At 60.2% G+C, this 24,756-nt stretch overlaps 6 protein-coding genes across 6 annotated transcripts; all 6 read left to right on the top strand.

The window, feature by feature from the left end:
• Window positions 1–956: 956 nt before the first annotated feature.
• On the top strand, window positions 957–2,126 carry LSCM1_01571 (uncharacterized protein; the record flags this gene model as incomplete). The annotated part of the gene is made up of 1 exon (XM_067319175.1): window positions 957–2,126. One exon carries the CDS (start codon window positions 957–959, stop codon window positions 2,124–2,126), a length of 1,170 nt encoding a protein of 389 aa, XP_067176454.1.
• A 1,794-nt stretch (window positions 2,127–3,920) lies between these two features.
• LSCM1_01570 (uncharacterized protein) lies at window positions 3,921–6,695 on the top strand (the record flags this gene model as incomplete). The annotated part of the gene is made up of 1 exon (XM_067319174.1): window positions 3,921–6,695. The coding sequence occupies one exon, from the start codon at window positions 3,921–3,923 to the stop codon at window positions 6,693–6,695; it is 2,775 nt and encodes a 924-aa protein (XP_067176453.1).
• A 1,231-nt stretch (window positions 6,696–7,926) lies between these two features.
• On the top strand, window positions 7,927–8,139 carry LSCM1_01569 (uncharacterized protein; the record flags this gene model as incomplete). The annotated part of the gene is made up of 1 exon (XM_067319173.1): window positions 7,927–8,139. One exon carries the CDS (start codon window positions 7,927–7,929, stop codon window positions 8,137–8,139), a length of 213 nt encoding a protein of 70 aa, XP_067176452.1.
• A 2,219-nt stretch (window positions 8,140–10,358) lies between these two features.
• LSCM1_01568 (uncharacterized protein) lies at window positions 10,359–13,700 on the top strand (the record flags this gene model as incomplete). The annotated part of the gene is made up of 1 exon (XM_067319172.1): window positions 10,359–13,700. The coding sequence occupies one exon, from the start codon at window positions 10,359–10,361 to the stop codon at window positions 13,698–13,700; it is 3,342 nt and encodes a 1,113-aa protein (XP_067176451.1).
• Window positions 13,701–16,414: 2,714 nt separating this feature from the next.
• Window positions 16,415–19,090, top strand: LSCM1_01567 (uncharacterized protein; the record flags this gene model as incomplete). Its single annotated transcript, XM_067319171.1, has 1 exon — window positions 16,415–19,090. One exon carries the CDS (start codon window positions 16,415–16,417, stop codon window positions 19,088–19,090), a length of 2,676 nt encoding a protein of 891 aa, XP_067176450.1.
• A 2,557-nt stretch (window positions 19,091–21,647) lies between these two features.
• LSCM1_01566 (uncharacterized protein) lies at window positions 21,648–24,026 on the top strand (the record flags this gene model as incomplete). Its single annotated transcript, XM_067319170.1, has 1 exon — window positions 21,648–24,026. One exon carries the CDS (start codon window positions 21,648–21,650, stop codon window positions 24,024–24,026), a length of 2,379 nt encoding a protein of 792 aa, XP_067176449.1.
• Between the last annotated feature and the right edge of the window lie 730 nt (window positions 24,027–24,756).

Here is a 24,756-nt window from a genome sequence, read left to right as displayed (position 1 = left end):
GCCCCTCTCCCTGACTCACCCCTCTTCGACCTCAGCGACATCACACTTTGCGCGTCATTCTCTCTCTCTGCTGGTCGTTTGATACGGACGTGTTCTGTGCGCTGCAGCGTTCTACCATCGATGGCCGCCCTCTCGTTGCGCCCGCGTGTCTGTCGCTCAGCCTTCACAGGGCGGAACTTCGACGAGCGGTGTCTGTCTCGCCTAAACGGCGTGCACTGATGTGACTTGTGTTTTTGTGTTAACGATGGAGAGGTAACGCAAAGGCGGTTATGCGCCTAAAAGGGTACTGTGTAGGAGGAGGATGGCGAGAGAGGCGTCGCTCATGACGCGCGCACCTGTGCGCATCGGTCGGCAGAACAGGCCTCCGGTAGTAGGTGGCCGCCACTCCAGGAAGACAGGTGTGCGGGAACGCCTTTTTTTTTCATCGAGAGGGGGGTGGGAGAGAGGAGGGGAGGTGCCGCACCCCCTTATTTGTTGCTAATCGAGATTCGGCAATCGACGCCGCGACAGATCAGCGATATCTGTGAGGACAGAGCGGAAAGTTATGACCCCGCTACACCTGCAAAGGGGAAGCGGCGGGGCTGTTCGAGTGACGCCGTCGCCCAACTCTTCTGAAGGCGGAACAAAAACGTTGCCCTTTGTGGGTCGCGGGTGTGACTCGCGCCTTGGTGACTCCGTGAGCCGTTCTGTTGGCCCACCTTCTTCCCGACTGAGCTGACGAGCTCAATGCTTCTCCTCATCCTTTACCCCACTTTCCTTCCTCAACTCTCCGCCTGCGCGCCGTGGCTGTCACTGCTCACGGTTGCCGTCCCTCACCCATCCTCCCTCGCGCAGGAGCACTTCGCATTACCGCCATACTGTGAGACTCCCGCCATTTTCGTGCCTGCAATTTTCTTCTTCGCTTTGGTTTGGCTCCCCAACGTGTTTTTTTTCTCTGCGTCACCGGTGATCGAATCATGGCGCAGCGTGCGGTGTTGGCCGCCATACTCGGCGTGCTGATTCTCTGCGTGTCCTTTGTGCAGGCGGAGATCTTCTTCCACGAGGAGTTCAACACCATGGATGGGTGGGTGCACTCCGAGCACTCAAGCGACTACGGCAAGGCCGAGCTCTCGTCGGGTAAGGTGCACGTGGATGCCGTGAAGGAGCAGGGGCTGAAGCTGACGGAGGACTCGAAGTTCTACGCCGTCTCGAAGAAGCTGCCGACCCCGGTTTCGAACGAAGGCAAGCCAATCGTTCTGTCGTACTCTGTGAAGAACGAGCAGAATTTGAACTGCGGCGGCACCTACCTTAAGCTCTTCTCGGAGCTGGACCAGAAGGACTTCCACGGCGACTCTCCCTACTGGCTGATGTTCGGCCCCGATGTCTGCGGCTTTAAGACCGTTGTGCACATTATTTTGAACTACAACGGCACAAACCACCTCTGGAAGAAGCAGTGGAATCCAAAGGAGGGCAGCGCCACACACGTCTACACGCTCGAGATCGCGCCGAACAACACGTATCAGCTGTACGTTGATGGTGAGTATGCCGTGGCGGGGTCGTTCGAGGAGGAGTGGGATATGTTGCCCCCCAAGACCATCGACGACCCGACGAAGGAGAAGCCGAAGGACTGGGTCGATGATGAGATGATGGATGACCCGACCGACTCGAAGCCAGAGGACTGGGACAACGAACCGGCCACCATCCCAGACACAGAGGCTGTGAAGCCGGAGGACTGGGACGATGCAGAGGACGGCGAGTGGGAGGCGCCGCGTATTGCGAACCCAAAATACCGCGGCACATGGAGGCCGCGCCGCATCAGCAACCCTGACTTCAAGGGTGCGTGGGTGCCGCCGCAGATACCGAACCCTGCGTACAAGAAAGACTCGAACCTGTACAAGGCGCCAGCGCCGCTGCAGTACGTCGGCATCGACGTCTGGCAGGTGGAGGGCGGGAGCATCTTTGACAACATTATCATCGGCGACAACCTTCAGGAGGTGCTGGAGGTGGTGAAGAAGACATACGGCGCCATGGCGGAGAAGGAGGCGGGCCTCATCAAAGCGCAGGCGGAAAGCGAACGAGAGACACCCTCCTCGAAGCCCGACCTCAAGGAAGCCAGTGATGACGGGGAGGCGGAGAAGGATCTGTGATTGATGCTTGTGGCTGCAAGTGTCCTCGCATGCCTCCCTCCTTCCCCCCTCCCTCCCTCCCTCTAACGCATACACATACACACACGCACACGTATGCGCTTCTCAAACGCCTCACCTGTGCTCTCGTGAGAGGCGAGTAAAACGGAAACGAAGAAAAAAGGCGCCGCATAGCAGACATGCGCGAGGCCACCGCCAACGCAAAAAAAAAAGAATTTTTTTTACTGAGTCAAAGAAAAGGGGAAGCGAAAAATTGAAAAGGAAAAAAGCAAAAAGACGTAGGCGTTCCTCACGGTGGCAGTGAGCAGACGGACCCTGTCAGAAGTGGCGGTACGCACACAGTGACTGAACAAAAAAAAGAAGTATGCGAGGGGGCGGCCGCCATGGACAAGCTCGTTTGGAAAAGCGCACGCCTGCGGATTCTATCCTGTGCAAGGGGAGCTGTGTGCGTGCGGGGGTGCAAATAGTCCGTCGCACTCGCGCGTGAGCACCGGTGTTGCATGGCTGATGTGACTCCACGCCGACAGTATTATTGGGCTCTGTATACGTGTCGACGAAGGAGGCGCAGCCGGCTGCTTATGTGAACGTGGAGCAGAAAAGGGGCGAAACGTCACAAGAAAGACGGAGCGAGAGCGACCCGCTATGCCACAGCTGCACGCATCGGCTACGGTTCCACCCCCTCCCCCTCCGCGCGCGCAACGCCATCGAGCGCATCCTTTACCATTCCGTCCCGACTGAACCTCCGAGTGCGTCTCTTCGTCTCAACAAACGACGTGGCGTCTCGGGAGAGAGCATAGGCGAAATACGCTTATTTTTTTTTTTTAACTCTGCCAACCTCTTTCACACACGCACACACACACACACTCTCTGCAGCATCCCGAGAGAGCGATGGGAAGCGATGATGACGGCAATGCGCAAATCGCGTCCACCAACAGCGGGAAAGAAAAAAGAAAAAGAAGGCCGATGAAGCGGGAGAGCTGCAGAGTGCTCTGGTGCACGGCCCCTAAGAGAGACATGCTCTGCATTCGATAAAAGGGGGGACTACACATGCTTCATACGCTGGTGCGCGTGCTGTTTTATTGCTGATAGCGGTATGCTTCATCTATGCTGCTTTCCGCCGCTGACGCAGGTGCGAGGAGGCGACTTTGCTGCTCGCTGCTCGAACTCGCTCCGCCCTTCCCTATGGGCGCAGCGACGTCGCCACACTTCACCCCTCCCTTCGCCTTTTGTTTTCTTTCGCTTTACTTTCCCTTCCTCCCCTCCCTCACGCGCACTTCGCTCTTTTCTTCACACCCTCTCCTGACGCGCGTACACGCGCCGGGTAAGCAGCAGCGCCTTAGCGACATGTGGAGTTGACGGCAGCGTCATTTGAGTGTGCCCCCAAAACGAAAAGTCAGCTGCCCATCAACAGACGGCTTCACCTACACGTAACGGGCGCTCCAACCCACGTTTTTACCCTACTTCCCCCCCGAACATACATACACACACACGCACACACTCGCTACTTGTGCGCTGAGCACTGCTTCTCGCTATCTCCATCTCTCTCTTCCGTAGCCACGAACGTGCGCACGGCTCCGCGTCTGAATCCGTCCCCCTCCTCGATCGCTGCCGCCTCTCTTCGTTTGCTTGCAGCCACATAGGCCATCCCCTCGCGAATAGCGCCTCCCATCCCACTGCGAGATCAAAAATCCTCTCCGTGGCGTTTCTTTCTTTTTTTCCGCTCCCTCTTCCTCTTCCTCTGCCGTCTGTCGGTGACGTGCGAACCGCCCGTGGCCTGCGCCCACCTTTGCCACGCCCATGTCGTACTCGGACGTGCGCCAGAAGGTGTTTCGCGTGCCAGGCAGCATCGTGCTGTCTGTCGGCCTCTCGTGGGATTTTGTGGGCGTTGACCCGGTCGACCTCGACCTCAGCGCCGTCTGCTTCACGAAGGAGGGCCGATTTCTCGACGTCGTCTTCTTCAACCATCTCTTTCCAGAGGGCACCGATGAGGCGGCGTTGCGGGCGCACGACGTGGTGGATCTGCCGCTACTGCCCTACATGTTTCTGAGTGGCGATAGCACAGTCGGTGGCGAGGAGAACAATCAGCTACCCGGCCTCGCACTCGCTGCACGGCGGCGTCACCAGCAGGCGCGGCGGAGAGCAGACGGGCACGCGCCGGCGAGTGGGGGCGTTTTAGGTACGCGCGACTACACAAACGCGGCGGAGAATCTTTTTGACCGTCTGTACGAGGAAGAGGAGCTCGCGAACGTCCAGCAAGCAGCGGACGAGGCGATCGGCTATGACGAGGATGACCATGGCGCCGCTCTGGGTGAGGCCCAGCGACCGTTACGTCGCCGCCGGCACCGTCATCGTCACCGAGAGCTTGTGGATGAGATGCTCACGTTCGTCATGGGCAAAATACCGCCCGATGCAGACGTCATCTTCGTGTCCGTGTCGAGCTACACTGGCCAGGACTTCACGGTGCTGTCGAGGGCGAAACTGGTCATCTTTAATGAATCTACGAACGAGCGCGTCGGCATCATAAACCTGAAGCCGTCAACAGAAAACGGCACCGCCAATCTGGCTGCCATGCTGATTCGTGCTCCAGCCTCGCAGGAGGATGGCGTATCTTTGGCGGATGGGGGCAGCTCGCTCGGCGGCTTCGCAGCTCAGGCGTGGGACCTGCGAGAGCTCAACGTGCGCACGTTCGGTTACTCGTTTGTCGACACGCTGCCGCTCATGATGGATGTGCTTGGGGTGCCGCGTCAGTCATTCCTGGACGTCCTGCAGAACCTGCCAGACTATTCCTTGTCGAAGGTGCCGGCGGAAATCGCCTCCTGGACACTATCCGACGTGCGCTTCGGCGTTGGCTGGAGCGGCGAGCACGACATCGACGCCTTTCTCCTCTTCCTCGACGAAAGCAACAATTACGTCGATCACTTGTATCCAAAGAATGGAAAGCTGCGGTCGATGGCGCGGGACGCGGCTCGCCACTCCGGCGACGCCCTTTGCGGCTCCACTGCGGCCGGGGATGAGGAGTCCATTGATCTGCTGACCTATCGCGTGCCGGACAACGTGGACAGCATTGTCATTGGCGCCACCTTGATGCAATCGTACGGCGCCCAGAAGAGGACGTCCCAGTCCATCTTCGACGTGCCGGACCTGTACCTGCGCCTGCAAAACCGCACAGTGGTGAATCTGAACTCGATGGAGGTGGATCGCTGGCCGGTCAACCGCGAAGCGTGTGACCCGAAGATCAAGAAGCAGCTGCCGACCTCGTACGAGGACGCCGAGCACAAGGAGCAGCCGGTGCGGACGTTGGTGCTCGGTGCGTTGGTGAAGACTGGCACGCAGTCCTTCGACGTGCTCTTTCCAGACGGCCGTCGAATCGATCAGCACTTTCGCAAGCATCGCCGTGCTCCTTCGGCCGAGGGTGCCAGTCAAAGTCGCGGCACCTCTGTCACGTCTCCGGCTGATGCTCGTGGAGGTGCCGTGTCTGAGTTCGAGGTGGGCCTGAGGGAGGAGATACCTGTGTTTGAGCTGGTGCCGATCCATCAGTATGTCCCGGTGGACCCTCGCGAGGGCTTCTCTCGGGTGATTCCGTATCTGCAGTGCATGATGGCCTACGTGGCAGCGGTGGAGCGCGACAAAATCGCGGCGGCGCAGCGTCGAGTCGCCGATGCCGAGACCGCCCGCCTCGCCAATGCAACCCCGTACTCCGCCCTGGAGAGCAGCGTAGGGGCTCCACTCGACACGACGTCCGGCACCGCAGACACACGCCTCGTGCTCAACCGCGAACAAAACATGGTGGGCTGGAACCCCGTCACGAGCGCCTCCGTGCGGCGTGGCGGGCGTGGCGAGACGACGGTCGGCACCGCGCACGGGCGAGATTCGCGTGACATGGCCGCCATCACGGCACTGCGTGACCGTTATGGTCGCATGTGGCGTGAAATGAGGCACTACGACAGCCGCACCGATCTCTTCGCCATCGCGGTGCAGTTTTTGGAAGTTGTGGAGGTGCAGCCGCAGATGCCGGACCGCTTCCAGTGCCACGGTGAGGTCTGGGTGTTCGGCCAGACGAACTGCATTGTCCCGGTGTACGAAAGCGTGTCTCTCTTCGATAACAAGCCATACCGATCCCCCATCCTCGTGGACCGAAAGAAGCTTGTGTGGGCCGATGCAAACAGCAGCGCCGGCAGCTGTGGCTACTTTATCGTTCACAAGTATGATCGGCTGCGCGTCATTCTCTTCGAGACGGCATCTGTCGGTGTTGCAGACGTGGATCTCCTTTCCATGGACGCCTTGTGGGCCGGCGACGACAACAGGCGCGAAGGTAGCCTCTCAGATCGGTTCAATCTCGTTGAGTGCAATGTTGTGCTTGACGGTGGAGCCAGAGACACGGGCGCCGGAGAGATGGCCTACAGTGGCGAGGTGCGGCTGCGCGTGGAGCGTGTGCCACTGGGCGCTGCCATGAAAAAGCTGCAACGGCAGGTGGACACCGTCAATGCACAACGCAGGCAGATAAGGGAGTCGCAGAAGCGATACGATGAGCAGTATTACAACGAGCAATACCGGGCATGCGCTATGATGTAATGGCGAGCAATCTGCCCCACTCTCTCGTCCGAGGACGCGCGCGCATGCCTGATCGAGACGGCCCCCTCAGCAAAGAAAACGGTACGCATTGGGGCGCGTGCTGTATTCGCACCCTCTGCCCCGCCCCTCTCTCCCCTCCCATTCCTCTCGGCTGCAGCGCACTTCTGATCCCCATGGTGAGTCCTTTCTGCCTTTTTGTTTTTGCTTCTCGGGAGCTGCCTTGACCGGCACATGACACGCATGATGCGCTCGTGGGTAGACGAACGCGAGAATCAGCCAAGACATCTTCGCCTCTCTGCAGCATCGTTCCCATTGACACCCCTCTCCCTCTCCCCTTCCCCGCACGTGCATGGCAACCCTTTGCCGCACGCCTTCCTCCATGCTCTGTTGTAAAGGCTATCACGTGCCTGTCCGTGTGTGTCTCTGTGTGTAAGGGGGCACAAACTTGTAGATCTGTTTGTTCTGGCGCGCCCTTCCGTCATCCCTTCCCCCATGTGATGTATTACAGCACCGTCGTCACCTGCTCTCCCTGTGCAACGATGCGCCCTCCATGACGCTCGTCAAGTCCATTGACCGAACGTGAGCGAGCGCGGGTGCACCGGGGGCCATCTTACAGTCCGTCGGCTTTGCCGCTTCCTCTCGGTGGAGCGGTACAATGGGGCGGTGATGTCCTTTTTTCATTAGAAAAGGCCACACACATACACCACAGAATAAAATACGGCGAAGAGGTGGGAACTTCTCGGAGCTGGTTGATGGTCTCGTGCCCGCATGCGTGTGGCAGGCGCCTCGCTGCTGGACAGCGCGCACAACGCGAGAAAAAGAATAGGGTAGGTTTGCCAACGCCCTGCGCTATGCTGCAGCCGCCTATTCTTCTACTCTAAAGCGGAACATGAGACGCAGCGCACACACCCGGTGCATCGGGGCGCGCAAGCGACCGTTTCTCATCGTGCGCAGTCGCACACGCGCGACCGAAAGCGACGAGAATGGCTGCCTGATGTAATCCCTCACCCCATCCGTCGTTTACGCTCTTCGTCTGTGATGTCTCTTCTTTGCTCCTCCTAAAAAAAAAAACGGCCTCTGCTTCCGGCCCACGAACGGCGCCCCCTCCTCCTCACCCCCTCCTCTCTCTCGCTACCCCACGGAGATGCCCCTTACGCAGGTCAAGGCCAACGCGTTTTCCTTTGCCCGTATTTCCGCTGTCCGCTAAATTCGCATTGTCGACGGCCTCGTCATGGCGTCCGACCCGGTAGACATCAAACTGGACCTCGAGAAGGAGTGCCTGGCGACTGAGTGCGCCAAGAAGGTGGAGGCGTACAATGCCTGCCTCGAGCGCATCAAGTCCGTGGATGCCATGAAGGAGCCGCACTGCTACAATCAGTACTTCGACATCATACACTGCGTGGACGTGTGCGTCGACCCTAAGCTGTGGCCGAAGCTCAAGTAAGCAAAGGATCGTGTAGTGCATGGATGACTCGGGAGGAGCGACGGCGCTAGCGGTGCGAGCGCATCCGCGGACATCTCCACCTGCGGTTTGGTGGCTTAGTGTCCGGCCCATTCGTGGCATGACGCCTCCTCCTGCGACGTAGGCGTGCTCCCCTCCCCTTTTTGGCCTTGGCGCTCCCATGATGGCCATTGCTGCTTCGGGACGTTCTTCTTTTCTGGCTCTGCCGTGTTGGGTAGAGGCTCACGAGATGGCGATAGAGCGGCGCTGTGTGCTTGCTGTTCTGGAGGGCCCCTGCGTTGGATGCGCATCAGGCGTGCTCATGCGAATTAATTTCTTTGTATCCACGTAGTATGTAACGAGCACACATAATTGCATATGTGCCCATAGGGATCTCCTCGCCGTCGACACGGCGGAGACGACTGCGCGAAAGTGAAGTACAAACGGTCATCTAACGCAGCAGAGTGGGAAAAAAAAGGTATATGTATGTATACGCGGCACACACGCACGCTCACGCATGAGGAAAGGGAGTCGACAAGGCTGGGCACGACAAGAGAAGTCTGCCGCAGAGAATACCTGTCTGCTGCGCCCCATTCCGTAGCAGAGGCGCGGGTAAGCAACCCGCGGCAGTGGGGTGCGCTCCTCTCCTTGGAGGGGAAGAACGGCTCGAGTACGTCTGGATGAGCAGACTCGGGCGCAGTAGCCGCGTGCAGCCGTTCCAGCCGGAGAGCACAATGGCACCTCTCACACGTTCCGCTCTGGCCGACTTTTTGGCTGCGCGCTGCCTCTAGCCTAACCACCTCTTCTGTTCCGTTTCCACAGTCTTCTCTTCGCTTGCGGCTACGCCCTTTTCTTCCCCCCTTCATCTTTTTGTGGCGGCGTCGCAGCTCTTCTGCATCACGTACGTCTTCCCCCTCCTTTAGCGCCCATTCCCACACAGAGACAGAGAGACGGTCGCCATCGCTGGCTGGATTCCACACGACGCCTTTGACTTGTCCTCGCCACAGCACCGCTGCCTCTGATCAAGTCTTGCGCACCCCTTCTCCCCCTCCCCCCTTTTGCATCCCCTCCCCTCCCATCCTACGTGAGGACGCGTGCCAGGGCCCTCGCACATACACGCGCAAAGCAGTGCAGTGGCCTTTCTTTCTATTCGCTCCCTCTCTCTATCTCTCTCGTTGGACGCCATTGGCAGACAGAAGTAAGGGAAGGGGGGAAGAGGGGATAACTCGGCGAGAAAGACAGCAGAGTGCATCCGCATATATGCCGTGCTGCCTATATGCTGCGTTTGCACAAACGCATCACATCACGCCCTCCCTCTATATCTATCTGTCTAACTATATTCTGTTGGTGACACGGTCATGCCATCTGCGTGGATTCCTCTCTGTTCATCTTCTGCGGTCAAGAGAGCTCACGTCTTCCGTTTCTTTTATGTTTCGTGCCTCCTCTCATCACTCGCGTGCGTTCCGCTCCGGCACTCATCACCCATCCTTTTTTCTGCTCGCGCGCACTCACTGAGTCACAGCCCTGCCTTCAACGCCATTGTGCTTCAACGCCGCGTCCTGTTATGCCCTCCGCCTGTGCTGACCTCTTTTTGCCTCGCTTTCTTTTCGCGACCTGTGGAACGCCGTTGCTTTTACGTTTTGCTTCGCGGACCTCGGCGTGAGCGGCAGACACGCGCGCAAGCACGCATCTGAACACCTTCTCGGACCTGATCTCGCCTGCCATAGGCACCCCCACACCCCGCCCGTCTGAACGTGGTGACGCCGAGGTTTTCACCTGTCTCCTTCCCCCCTCCTCCTTGACCGCTCGTCGCTTGTGTGTCGCGATTCGCCTTGCGTTCTTTTGGCGTCCGCTCTTCGACAACACAACGCCGTGGTGGAGAGAGGGAAGGCGCCTTTAGGTGGCACCTGCCGCGCACACCTTTGCGGGTCTGACTTGGAGGAGAGGCGCGTCTGAAGCGGGCCCCCAACGATCGTTTCGAGGCAGCGGTGCAGCGACACGAAAAGACCGACGGAGGCGCTTCCGTTTTCGCCTGCGGACATCGCCCGACTCCCCACTACCGTGTTGGCCGCTGTGCCTGTGCCCTCCCTTCTCCTCACCGTCCCTCTCTTAGGCCTTCGTCTGAGACGCGTGCGGCACCGTGTCGCTCCTCTCTCCTTCGACTCTCGTTGCGGGCTTCTCCACCGCCTTCGTCTGCGTGTATTCACGACGCCCTGCGAAAGATGCACTATTTCTTTCTGGAGAAGCAAAGCCCGCTCACGCAGCGTTGGCAGGTGCGGCAGGTGGCCTTTGACAGCAAGTACCGGTATCTGTACTACACAAAATCACTGAGCCGCGTAGATATTGAGGAGGTCATGACGCGCAGCCACGACGCCGACCGCAGCTGGACGGCGTCCCCCAACTCCTCGGGCGGCACCTCCAGTCGAAAGGTTCGGTGGAGTGGGAAGGTGAAAGTGACGCAGCTGCGGTATGCGGCAGACGAGTACATCGTGGCGCCTGGCAGCATCGACTTCGATGAACGCATCTTGCTCACACTCATTGTGGTTGGCTTCGAGCGGCCCTTGGAGAGCCGCCGCAGCCGCGGCAAGGTGGCGAGCTCCAGTAACCGCAGCATCGGCGGAATGTCCGAGAAGAGCTTCTCCTTGTGGAGCACCGCCTCTCGCCACCGCAGTACGTCTCTCCGAAGCTCTATGCATCTGTACGACAGCGACGCGAACGAGGGTGCCGCGTCTGAGACCGCGGGTGTGAGCCAGCCCTTGCTGGTCAATGCCGAGCATGAGGTGCCGGAGCCGGAGTCGCCGTCAGGGTTCCTGCACATGCCCAGCTATCCAGTGAACGAGTCTCTCGACGACGACTTCGAGGATGAGGACGAGAACATGTTTCGGGACATCGACCTCGTTCCGGACGACGAGGAGGACGACGAGGAAACTTCCGTGGCGGCGTCGGAGGCGGAAACAGAGGAGGAAAGCGACGGCGGCGACGCGGACGACACCGATGATGTGGCGTTCAATTCACCCCCGTCAACACCCACCGGCAGCACGCGGAGCGGCTACAGCTTTTTCCGGCGGCGTCAGCGAAGCGCAGCAGGAGGCGGCAACGCAAAGGATGAAAAGCTTGTGCAGCTGCACTTCCGCGCAGCCAACTACGATGTGTTCCGCATTGTCAGCCTCCGCCTTCGACAGGCTTTAGTGCGCCACGGTCTGTGCGGCCCGTTGCACGCTGGGCTTCCGCCCTATGACCCCCGCAACGGTATTGCGCTGGCGACTGTCCCGCTGCACCTGCGCCACGCCTTCCGCCGCCTCAACGACGTTGTCTTCTACTCGCTCCAGATTGGCCACGTCGTCTACGTCCGGCAACAGCGTGAGGTGCGCGGTATGGAAGGCTATCTTTGCATCACACACGACTCCATTCTGCTACTGCAACTAGATGGCAAGTGCCCTCGCTGGCTAGACCTGGAGGACATCGTCGGCGTGCAGTACGTGCTGCGGAGCAGCCACTCCTTCATCTCTATTCGGGCGGCGGAGCCGTACCCCGATTTCGTGTTCATTCCTATTATCCCGAGCTACCCACCCAACTCCACCTTCGACTCGGAGGAATGCGTGGAAGGGATCGTAAGCATGGTGCGCCGCCTGCTGATGCAGCGCCTGCGTGCCGGTGAGGACGTGGCGCTGGCCCCAATCTCGAGCCGCCAGCTTTCTGTTCACACAGCCGATGACATCGAGGAGTACGACATCCTTTGCCATATCAGCGACTTGTCGGACAAGTACACAGATGTGTTCCAGTACATCGCGCAGGAGCAAATTACCGGCGCTGTGCCGCTGCGCTGGCGCTGGGACAACTCCAAGACCCCGAGTCACTTCACCTTCAAGCGGGACCTCTATCACGCCTTGGAGCGTGAGGAGGGCGAGGATAGCGAGGACGACGACGAGGCCGCCCTTAGTCGCTTGCAGCACCGTCCGTTTCTGAGCCCTGTCGCCGCGTCGCATGCGCACATGGTGGAGTCGCTGGTGCCGTCGCGCCAGCAGCAGCATCTCAGCACCGGCAGGGACTCCGTCACTGCTACCGTCTCGCTGCCGGCCAGTCGAGGCGCCGGCTACGTGCACGCGGCGGCGCGCAGCCTTCCGTCCAGTGCCCTTTCCAACGCTGCGCGGCAGCCACCACGCTCGGTGCTCTCGCAACAGGACTTGCTATACTCGAACGCGAGTTTTATGCCGGCCACCATGACGCAGCTGATGGCGCCGCCATCGCGCGGTGCGGAGCTTCGGGCGAAGAGGAAGCTGCTTGTCACTCGCACAGATCGCCGCAACGCTGGCGTCGCGGAGGTGGCAGATAATGTCTCTAGGCACCATCAGCCTCCGCTGTCGCAGCCTCGTCACGCAGCGAGTGTGGCTGCCGGAGCGGATGTGAGTCAAACACAGGAAGTCGCAGCCGCTCCCCAGGCCAAGCTTACCACGGCGCCGGCGGCGCGAGCACCTTTGAACGGTGCAGCTGAGGCGATGGCACCGCCACGCTCCAGTACGAGCGGTCGCGGATCCATCGCTGGCGCATCACCGACACCACCAAGTCCAGCGCCTCAAGGGAATCCTCAGAGAGCATCGCCCGTTGCTGCTTCCGCGCGCTCCGCTTCCACTAAGCCGAACACCTACGGTCTCGTCCCCTCTCCGCATCATTCAGACCCCGCGACGCTCGATTTGTGGTTCTCCACAGCGGCGCCGCCGGTGGCGCCGGTCGCCACCGCGCAGAAGGGTGTCCAACTCAGTGATATCCATTCGATCCTCCACCACGGACAGCTGCCAACGCAGCAGCAGCAGCAGCTGGAGACCCAGCCCACCAGTGCGGCGTCTGGCGGGCTGGGGCGCGTCGGCCTTGTTGCGCCACTCAGCCACCATAATAGCGCTTCGGCCACGCTGGCGACTCTAGCAGGGAGGATGGCTGGTGGCACCACCGAGGGTATCGGCAGCTGCCCCACGTTGACAACGTCGCCGACCGGAGCTTCCGCCGCTCCGAACGCTTTGGCCCCTACCAAGGTCATTGGCAGTGCCCTTAACGGCATGTCGCAGCAGTCAAGCGCACCCTCGGGAGACCATGCCGACAAGGCCACGAGCGGCAGCCTCTCACCGCGGGAGATGACACATACGACGGAGAACATATCCAAAGGCAGGGTGGGTGATGAGGAGGATGAGAGCGATGAAGACTTCGACAGCGAAGACATGGAGGACATGCTGCAGCGTCCTCAGTCTCGTCCAGTGTCCGCTGCTGCAGGGACTCCGGCACTAGCTGTTGCAGCGGCTGCAGGTTTGGCTGATGGGGATGCGGCGGGAGCCGCCGGTGCCATGACTGCGGAGAAAAAGGATGGTGTTTTGGTGAACACTGAGGGTGCGGCGTTTGTGCCCGTTGGCGGCGGTGTCGTCACACAGCTGGTGTTGACGGCGGAGATGCTCCCCGGGTACGGTGGGCGCCGCGACAAAGACCAGCGAAGCGAGGCAGCGTCTGCACCCTCTCCGAGTCTGCAGGCCCGGCCTGAGATGGCAGCTTTCATCCCACCCGAGGCCTTACCTCGATGAGGGGAGAAAGCGCAGTGGTCATGATGGTCGAGGCATCTGCCGTCGCTTTTGAACGCTCCCTGATGGGCTGACGGATGTCATGTCACGGCGTCTCTGTCCCTGATAGGTTGACGAGGTCTTATCGGGGGTTCCCCCATTCCCGCACGGCGGCACACCCCTCCCCATGCACCGTTCGCTGCATCTTCCAGAGGAAACGGAGAAGGCTCACGGCTGCCGCTTCATCCGCCTCTCCTCGGCGCACCTTACGTAGAGAAAGCCGAGCCCGTCTACGCGGTCAGGCCCGGATGGACGTTCTGCTGCCTGCGTTGGCACCTTGTCCGTGCGGCCCTCATTCAACATTTTTTTTTACGTGTGGTCAGTGTGTGTGCGTGCGTGTGTCCGGTGGTTGCTGTCGCCAGTGGGATGGATGCTGCTGCTCCTGATCGCGTGGCTTGCTTTGGTGCGCCGTACCGGACCCTTGCTTTAGTCGGTGCGTCATGAGGCCCCGCGTGGCGCGCTGGCGCCGCTGAGCTGTTCTAGGGTCATGCCCTCTGTGCACCGGACTTCTTCCCCCTCTGTCGAGGATACGAGACTGCGTGAAAAAGGCGCGCCTATGTGGGCGTCTGCGCAGCCGTTCTGTGCATTTTTTCTTTTTCGCTTATGCCCTTTGGGGTGGGGATCGGCGCTTCTTTGACGCTTCGATGCGTACGTGTATTTTCTCTTCCGTGCCAGTCCCCCTCTTCTACCGCCGCTGTCACGAGTCGACCCACGAGCACCTTTCACGGGTGCTGGGGAGGTAGGGGCGGGCCGCTATGGCTCCGTGGCTTGTCGAGCAACGTTGCAGCCGCACATCTGCGCTTGTTCACCCCTTTCCCCCTCCCCCTCCCCACAAGCCCTTGCGCTCACACGGCATGCCGCCATCTCCGTGTGCCTTGTCTGTATGCGTCCGCATGTCCCTTCCGTACGTTCATCGCCCCTATCCCTTCGTCTCAGCCTCTCCTCTTCATGTTTGCAGAGGCGCAAAGACACCGGCAAGCGCGAACGGACACCCTCTGCAGCGCCGCGCGGTGTCGAGCGAACAACCGCCCAAAGAAAAGTCTCCCCACAGCAGCTGGCCGCCGGGCTGCGGAGCGCTTTTCGTCGCAGAGGTCGCTTGCGGACCGCTGTCGCCACTTCCCCGGATCTCGCCACGCCATTGCGATCCAGCACGCAGTCGCTCACATGGCTCTCTTCGCACGTTGCCCCGTTGGCCTTTCCCTTCAGGGGCTCAGCGGGGGTATGCTGTGCCCTCTCGTTGCCTTCTTGCGCTGTGTGTGTGTGTGCGTTCGCTCTCTTTCTCTCTGCGTTCCTCTGTAGTCCGCCTCGATGGCGGATCGCCGGCATGGCGGAGGTGGGCGGGGTGGCGCACCGGTCAGCGCGCGGCATCTCTCGGGGCTTCATTGTTCCCACTCGCTGCGTGCGGGGAAACCGTGCAGCACCCTCTCCCCCACCCCCTGCCGCTGCCGAACCGCCTGCGGGAGTGGCAGGGGGGGGTCAGGCACCCACGACGTGGGCGCGTGCCAGTGCGATGCGTCGCGACAGGCGCTGGTGGTCAGGTCGCGTGCGGCATCGCATGGGGGCGGGCTGTGGCAATGGCGACGCTCGCGCCATCCGAATGATTGGCTGGGCATTAGGTGGACCCGAGCGCATCTCATCTGGCGCCCACGCTGCCTACTGGCGTTAGGAACGTAGGGCGTCCCCTGAGGGGGCGTGTCACGCTATGATCTGCGAGGCGGTGCGCGGGTGGGGTCTGAGGCAGGGACGGTGCTGTACTGCGTGCCGACGGTTGCGCTACAGGGGGCGATGGGCTGTGCGGTGGGCTGGTTGAGGGGGGAGGGGCTGTGTGGCGCTGAGCTCGTGTGCTGTGTGGCGGAGACGATGGAGACCTGACTGCTACAAAGAAGCAAATACGGACGCCAAAGGCACGTGCTCGCAACGCTCTGCGTGCAAAATCGGCTTAGCGCGTATCTGCCGCTCTCCTCTCGGTAAGTTTTTCACCTCCTCATCTTGGTTTTCAGCATAAGCGGTGTCTGGAACACCGCGGACCACTCCAAGGGGCCACTGCGCACCGCATAGCTGCAGTCCACGAGTGGCTGCACTCTCCTACTCGGTATGTCTTTCAAATCCGTTCTTATCTTGTGCATTCATCCTTCCGCGCCCTACCTGCCCACCACTTCCCACGACTCCCTCTCAGCCCATCCGTTTTCTTCATCTCACTTTTCGGGTCGGCATCCGCGACGTTTCCTCGCACGCTCTTTTATCCTCCTTTGGGGGGTCTGTCTCTCTCTCTCCGTATGTGCTTGTGTGTGTGTGTGGACCCCCTACGAGCACACTCGCCACGGCTGTTGCGCACATTTTTGTTCTCTTCGCACCCATCCGCAGCTGCGCTCTGAGCGCGACTGAACGGCCGAAGAAGCGAAAGCACATCTCCTCCCTTCTTCATGGTGGGTGCGGGCCATTTCCTGTTCGAGATTCACCCTTGCTGTCCCCTCGCCGCCTCCGCATTGCAGTTGGCCCACGCCATCTTCCGCTAGTCTCTTGCACAGCCATTTTTTTCGCGCCCCCCCGCAGCGCCCCCTTCTTCCCCTTCTTCCCCCCGCCCACCCCTCACCTCTTACATTGATTCTGACCGACACACCCTAAAGGTCCCCCCTCCTCCCTCCCCCCTCTCCTCCCCTCATCAAAAGCAAAAAAAAATGTTCTTCACCTATGCAGAAAAACAGGGCAACGTCTTCTTCGATGGATGGCAGATGCGGCAGATCGCCTTCGACACGCTGCGCCGCCATCTCTATTATTCCAGCTGTGTCAGCCCTGAAAAGATCGCCTACCCAAATGCGAACGATAATCCGCTCCCGACAGTCGGCGCCTCGGACGGGTCCGAGGACTGGGAAGACGCCACCCCCAGTCTTGGGACCACTGTAGACAACCCTGCGGTGTCTCACTTGATCATGCGTCCACCGGTGACGCCACTGAACCAGCAGCGCCACTTTGACTTCGCGCCGCCCCCTCCAAACAACCCAGATGATGTGCAGTGGCGAAAGAAGATTAAAGTCGACATGATAGTGCCTGTTGGCAAGGAGCATGCGTTTATGCTGGACGATACACACCTGAGAGAGATGGACCTCTTCCAGATTGAAATTCACGGCGAGGTGCGGCCGATGGCATCCGGGGAGACGCCATCCCCAGGTCCGCTGCTGTGCCCGTCCACCGGGCTGTCCGGTCTGCCCGATCGGTGCACCGTCGAGAATGACGAGTTTATTCGCGATCCTTTCTTCTTGCGTGAGCTGTATGAGGCGTTGAGGTATCAGTTTACGAATCTGCGCATGGAGAGGGAGCGCGCGGAGCTAGCCAGCGGCCACGCCGTGGCACCGGCGAACGCGCGCAGGACGCAGACGCTCGAATCGCCCAGGACCAAGAGCGGCGCGATATACCGCGGCAGTCGAATCAAGATCGTCTTGCGCATGCGCACGGACTACGAGTTCCGACGGTTTTCATATGTTGTGCAGACGGTGCTTGGATATGACAAGCTGACTGCTCGACCGTATCGCGGGCTGCCCCCGTACGACCCGCGAAACGGCCTCATCTTCGCTATGATTCCGATGTGTGTCTGGCACACTTTCAAGTTGCTCGAGAAGACAGTATTTTATAGCTTTCTGCGCGGGGACGTAGTGGGCCGCAACGCCAGCAATGAGCTGTATGTGGCGCTGCGCGGCGCCTACCTGTGTATCACCCACGACAGTGTGCTCGTCATGCGTGACACCGGCAACATCCCGCGGTGGATTAAACTGCAGGAGGTGCGCGAGTTTTACTACAACGTGACGAGCAGTCGCCCGTTTGTCGCGTTCCTCTCCGACCCCGGCGCCCCCGACATCATCTTTATACCGCAGCCGCCTATTTTCGGCCCTGACGCGGTTCGCTGCTTCAGCCCGTCATTGGAGGTACTGCGACTGCGCCACGTCATTCACGAGACGTGTTTTGCCTCGCTCGAGACCCGTCGGGTGATCGACATTGATGTGGCCGAGGTGTCGGTGCGCAGCTTCGTTGAGCGCTACGAGCGGGAGATGCGGCGCAATCTCGACTTGGACCCCGCGCGAGGCTATGCTGGTGTGCTAAGCTGCCCGCTGCCTAAGGAGCAGCTAGCGCAGGTGTGGCGGGAGGTGCAGGGTATCTACGCCACCCGCGACCCGAACCTCGTGAGTCGTGCGGCCATCCCACTCTATCAGAACAACACAAACGACACAGCTCTGACGGCTGACCAACTGCAGACCTTGTCTAGGCGCCTCGCTCGCGAGAGGGCGAGTAGGGACGACATCGTTGGGCTGTCGTACGAGGAAGCGCAGCGCATTCAAGCGCCAGCGCGACGGAACAGTCGTCTCCACCATCGTCACCATCCAGCGTCATCACGCCAAGGCGAATCGACTGGCGCGCAGCCAACGGGTGGGGCGACATCGACGCACGGGAACCTGAACCCGAGCCCGAACGGTGGTACAGCCATTAGCCAACGTGATGAGACGCTGCCAGCGGGATCGGACCACTTGCGCAGCAGCAGCGCTGCAACCTTAGCGGATCTGGGCCGTGCTCACACCCAGCACGGCGCGGGATACGAGGCTAGCTTCAACGACGCCGCTGCCGGGTCACCGCTGGGCACCTGGGGAGCACCCGACTTGACATCTCCCAGGAGGCCAGTGGCGCCTAGCGCAGTGCTTCCCAACACAATGTCTTCATCTACAGTGGCGACTACCGACGCCGCCGAGGCTACACTCCGTCCCGCTGATGCCACTGGACGCAGCCTCTCAGGTGTGGGAGCGTCGCCGAGAGGTGGAGGCGACACTTTTACTCACGCCGACACAGGCCGAGCACAACTACCAAGCTACCGTTTGGAGACACCTCAACTGAGCTCCAGCATCGGCAGAGCCGCCGCCGGCATCGGCGCCTCGTCGCTCATGGGCGCGTCGCCGGGGATGGTGACAGCCAGCCTCTCGAGCAGCCAGTTTGGCGGCAACAGTGTACAGTACCAGATGCCGGGAGCGCGCTACCTGAGTGCGGATGAGATAGCGGGTGCCGGGTCTTGTGTGGTAGTGGAACATCACACCATCTTGAACGAGACCCCACTGGTCACTGAGGGTGCTGTCGACGCCTTCCTGACCATCACGGAGCCGAGCGTGGCCGATATTGTGAATAGGAGCATCTCAGCGATGCAAGCGACGCCGCAGCCACCGAAAAAGCGGCCGAACTCTACTGAGTGGCTGGAAGAGACGCACAGGGGGAGTGGGGGCAAGGCGGCTTTGGAGCCTCTCTCCCCCCCAACAGTACGATGTGAGATGCCGTCGTCACACAGGATGATAAATGGCGACTCCTCCGTGGAAACATAGACAGGGAGGAGGCGTTCCACCCCCAACACGGCTGCATGCGTCTGTCTGTGGATGATAGGAGTGGCTCCATGGCTCCGCGGCGTTGTCCCTCAGCCTTGGGAAGGTGAGTTGGTGTCTGCCGGTGCTGCTCGTTTCTTTGCATCGGTGTGTGTGCGTGTTCGTGTCGCTGTGCTTGGGCTGAGTTCTTCTGTCTTCTCATGACGAACGTTTCCCTGTTCTACTGCTTGAACACCTCATCAGCATGTGACACGAACTGGCGTTGCGCGCATGGGTGGTGGGGGTGGCTAGTTCGGCGAAGGTGAGAAAGAAGCGAAGCCGCAGGCCGAAGACAAACGATAGGTACCAGCGTGCTTTGGCTCTATGGGTGCTGCGCGGGGCGCTCTTCTCGTTCCCCCCTCTTCTTTTGGCCCCCTATTTCGGGCGAGCTTTCAGCTCCGTTTATTTATCATTCAATTAGATCCTCCACTGCTTCTCTTTTGTTGTAGTTGACGCGCCTGGCCGGTGTTCTCGCCTTCGCTTCATCTCTCCGCGGAGGCAATTGTTGCCGCTGAATTAACGCATCACGCTGTACTGCCACAGTGTGCACGTGAGCAGTGTTTTTTTTTTTCGATGTGTCTGTATGCCTGTTGTCTCTGCCCCCCCCTCCTCCTCTCCCCTCCCTTTTTTTTCGTCTGTGCGGTAAAGTCGAGGCTGTGCGAACACAATTGATTTCCTTCTTCCCTAAGATATCCATGTGGCTCTCCAGCGCCCCCTCATGCTGCGCCTCTCTTCGTTCGTACGCTTGTCAAGGGGGCCTTCACTATTCTCCCCTCCCCTCCCCCACGGTACGTACAGGTTCGATGTGGAGGCACTGCAGGGGATATGGACGCAAAGGCTACGAATCGCCGTGTGTGCGTCGGCACTCGTAAACAAGCAAAGAAAAAGCGCTGTCCATCCACATCTTCTCTCGCGCACCTCTCTCTCTGTGTGCCTCTCGTAGGTGACAGCACCGATGCGTGTGGATCTCGCCATTCGTTGTCCGATGCGTTGTGCCCTTCTTTTTCTTTTTTGGCCCGTCATGTTTACGCTGCTTGCCCCGCATCTCTGCCGCATTGATGGAAGGAGAGAAGAAAGAGGCGGTGGTGTGATTGCTCCATCCACCGTTACTGCTGTTTCTTTAATTCGGTTGGCTGCTTCCTTTTGTTATCGGCTGCTGCTGCTGCAGCGGCGGCGACGGGCTTGTGGTGCTTGCCTCTCTTTGTCCCTCATCTCACCATCGCCACCACTCCTCTTCCTGCCTACACGCGCACGCACTCACTCACTCACACTCACAAGTGCTTAGGTATATATATATTTATATCCATTTCAGTCCGTTGCTGATGCTGAGGAACCGACTTGCTGTACCCTTTCCTCTTCTTCGCCGCTGTGCTGAGCGCCGCCCCTCCCCCTCCCTTTCCTTTTGCGTTCTTTGTGCTTCGCTCACTCTCTTTCCTGATAGCCTCTCCCTCTCTCTCGTTAGGGTGGCTGACCACTAAACGACGAATCCGGCGTTCTCCTTGTGTGTTGATGCACACACACGCAAGTATATATGTGTGTGCGTGTGTGTAGTCGAGTCGCTGTCTGTCTGTGCCGTGTGTGCCCTCTTGATGCACCGTGTGCGGTAATACGGACACAGAAAGGACGAATCATTGCTCACAGACGGTGCGCACCAGCCGCGCTGAGGCACGGTGGAGGCGAAGCCCGTCTGTGCCACCACGGACGCGCCTGCACCTTACCGACGGCCTTCCCGTGGGTGGGGGAGGGGCGACGAAAGTGTCCAAGCTTCCTAGTAGCGCACCCGACCGCGGCCACGTCTGTGCCATCTCTAATCGCCCTCTCACTATTCCCTCCCTCGTCTCCTTCCTCTTTCCCCTTTCCATCTGTGTCTTCCTCGAAGCAGACGAGTCGCATAGAGCGCACGATCCGCCTCTCTGTGCCGTCGTGTGCGGGGCCCCTCCGGACAGGATCGCCGGATGCGGGTCTGCCGTTCCTTTTTCTCTCCTCCCTCTCCCTCTATCTATAATCGGACCGTCTCGCGTTGGAGCGCCTGGCGTTTTTCTGCGATCGATAACGAGCGAGAAGAAAGACTAAGCACTCCCACCCTAGTACAGATACACACACACACACAGACCTCTGCGCCCTCTATACCAGAAGAGCACACACACACGTACACACACTTACACGACTGCTCACCATCGTGGGGTGCCTCCGTCTCTCTTCTCACCCTTTTTGCTTTCACCCCTCCCCTCTTTCCTTTTTTGTCTGTCTGGACAACTCTTTAGTGATCATCATACGTTCTTTCACCCGTCTCTTTTCTCCCTACGCACACCTCCCCTCTCCCCCTCCCTTCGTTTGCTTCACACTGTATGTACCTCTTTTCGTTCTAACCGTTGCACACGTCGGGCACTCGTCGTCTTCCCCCTTTTCAGCTCCTCGCATCCCGGGTCACCGCCTGCTCCATCCTTGCGCCTTTTCCTGTCCGCCTGCTCCTCTGGTCTCTGGTGCACGAGCCCCTCCCCTCTGCCTCCGTTATCGGGCCATGTTCTACTCGTACGCGGAGAAGCAGGGGAGTGGCCTTTTCGGCAGCTGGCAGACGCGCCAGGTGGCCTTCGACACATTGCGTCGCTATATCTACTACTCCGAGCCCGTGCAATGCGAGTTTCCCGCTGTTCCCAGCCACACCCCTGAGGCGGCAAGCATCACCCCTATCCTCCCCACCACTGAGGATCGTAGCAGCAGCGCTGACACCGCTGGGCAGTCTGCGCGCACAGGCGTCTTCACGCCATCAGACGCCTCTGTGATGTACACCGTGAGGGAGGTCGCGGTGCCTCCCACAAGCCTCGCATGGCGGCGCAAAGTGAAGGTGACGGGAGTGCTGCCGCTGGCGACAAGGCCAGAATTCAACCCTAACCGCTGCATCGACGAGCGTGACCTTTATCAGCTCGAGATTCTGGGCGAGTCGCGGCCGATGGCGCGCGGCGAGACACCGCCGGCAGGCCCGCTCCTCTGCCCGGCAGCTGGTCTCTCTCCACTCGAGCGGTCGCGCTGCCACTGGGGCAACGACGCCTACATCCGCGACCCATTCTTCCTGAAGGAGCTTTTTGACAGCCTCCGCGACCAATTCGAGGATCTGGCGAAGGAGCGGGCGCGAGCGGCAGCGGCGGCGGCAGTGGACCGCGGCGAAGGTGCCGTCGGCCTCATCGGTAGCTCTCTCGTTGATGCAGGTGTTCAGACGCTTGTCAGTCCCCGCGGTCCAAAGGGCGAGCCGCTGCACGGCGGCGCGCTCGTTCCGGTCCGAGTCGTCTTCCGCTCGCGTGATGAGCGGGAATTCCGCCGGCTCTGGTACGTTCTGCAGACCGTACTCGGCTACGACAAGCTTATTGTGCGACCGTACCGCGGGCTGCCCCCGTACGACCCGCGCAATGGCCTCGCCTTTGCTCACATCCCCATGTCCGTGTGGCATACGTTTCAGTCGCTCGATAAGGCCGTCTTCTACACGTTCATGCGGGGCAATGTCTACGTGCTCGTGGAGGCGTCCAGCGACGGCGCACCAACCGACGCCGCAGCGTCGTGCGCGTCGTCGAGTTCGAGCTGTTGTGCAGGCATGCCGAAGCTGAAGTGCATCCTGGAGAAGGCTTACCTCTGCACGACACATGACTCCGTTCTGTGCATGCGTGAAACTGGCAACATCCCTCGCTGGCTGCGCCTCGCCGAAGTGCAGGAATTTCACTGGGGCCTCGCTGCCCGAGATGCGGCCACGAGCGCGTTAGCCCCCTTCTGCGTGTTTGTCTCCGACGCGCCCATCCCAGATTTATTTTTCGAGCCTTTGCCTCCGGCCCATGGCACAGACGCCATCGCCGCGTACACCCCACAGGTCGATGTCCGTCGTCTCGCTTGCGTCATACACGACTCCTGCTTTGCTTCCCTCAGTACGCGTCGCGTGATCCGCATGAGGGAGGTGCAGGATGCATCCATGGAGTCGTACGTTGCCCGCACCATGCAGGAGGGTCAGCGGAGGCCGACCTTGCAACGCGGAGGGGGCTATAACAGCACACTAAGCTGTCCTCTCCCGAAAGAGCAGCTGGCCGCGGTATGGCAGCAGGTGCAGGCGGAGCTGTTGGAGCGTGGCAACATGGCCAATCGTGCTGCTATTCCCATCTACGCCACCAATGCGAGAGACGTGGAGCTCTCTGAGGACCAGCTTTCCACGGTAGAGCGCGAACTAGATGAGAAACGGGAGCGGCGCGACGACATCGTGGGTATGCCGCTTGAGCTCGCCAGACAGCTCGTGCGGCAGGGCAGGCAGGCAGCTGTAAGTGTGCCGCGCGCAAACAGGTCCCGTCATCAGCACCGGGGCAGCACCGCCCGTATGCGGCGTGGCCCACCGCTGCCACTCACATCTGTGCCTGCTGCGCGTGAAGCGGCGTCTGGTGCGACGCCATCCGGCGCGGTAGCGGCAATGCAAGTCATGCCCCTCACCATGGAGCTGCTTCAGACACCCCAACTGCAAGGCCATTTTGCGGGCGGCGCTGCCAGCGAGGAGGTTGTGCGCGTGGTGCAGTGTGATGAGGGTGAAGCAGCCAGCATGAAAAGCAGCAGCCGCACTGAGTCTACATTCGCAGCGAGCGAGCAGTCGAGCTACTTGGCCCCTGGCGCGCGCTACATCTCCCAAGAGGAGTGGCTGAGCGGGGCATGTGCAGCAGGGGGTTCTCCCGTCACCGCTGATGGCGTAGAGGACGCCCCTTGTCACTCAGCTGAGGCTTCTGGAGAAGACAGAAGGGCAGCCTCGCCGGACAATGGTGTCGCCGGCGCAGCGCCGCGACAGTACAGCGAGGAGCGCACCCTGAATGAGATCGTTGGTCGAAGCATGGCAGCCCTGGAGGAAACTCGCACCGACCACCATTTCTTCGATCGGTGAGCCGAGGAACAGAAGAATGAGAGGCAAGTAATGGACGCGTCAGTCGATGCACATCGGCTGGTACATCCATCGGCCCTACAGAGATACTTGGTCATCGCGCGTTATCCCAGTATGGGTTGGCTGCGGGGGCGGTACCCTCTCCATACCGCACGGGTGCACCATCGACAGGGCAACCGAACACCAGAGCAGCTGAAGACACAGCGGATATCTCGCCAGTCTCTTTTCTGAGAGCCGCCACTGGAAGGAGCGTAGTAAAGAGGGCTGTGCGCAACCCTTGGAGGAGGCTAGCCGTACCCTCGGCGCATTTAAGGGGCGCTTTCGTAGATGGTGAACCTCGTGTCACCTCCCTTCCGCCTCTCCCTTTCGTTTCCCTCTCGTCACTCCTATTCCTCCTCGGTCTACCCCCGGAATAGACAGCCTGCCTCTCCCCTCCCCTATCCCTTCGCTCGGATCGCATCTTTCTCTTCTCAACGCTCGACTTCCCGGAGTGTGGCCCGTTGTGCATCATCACCAGTCTCGGCGGTCGACGGCGTTGTGAGACGTTCGGTAACACTGCCCCCCTCCCCCCTCCCTCCCCCACACTCTTCCAATGAGAGGGGGAGGGGGCAAAGAATCTAAATCCCAAAAGAACTGCACAGACACGTGTGCTGCTCCTTCTCCCTTACACTGCTTACTGCACCCCCGTCCGGCCGCCCTTTCCCCTTCCTCTCTTCCCATTCTACGCCGTTCA

Source organism: Leishmania martiniquensis, chromosome 31, assembly GCF_017916325.1.
Source record: "Leishmania martiniquensis isolate LSCM1 chromosome 31, whole genome shotgun sequence".
Lineage (NCBI taxonomy): Eukaryota > Euglenozoa > Kinetoplastea > Trypanosomatida > Trypanosomatidae > Leishmania > Leishmania martiniquensis.
The sequence above is the reverse complement of the archived record's forward strand: the minus strand, read 5'-3'. Positions and strand labels throughout refer to the sequence as shown.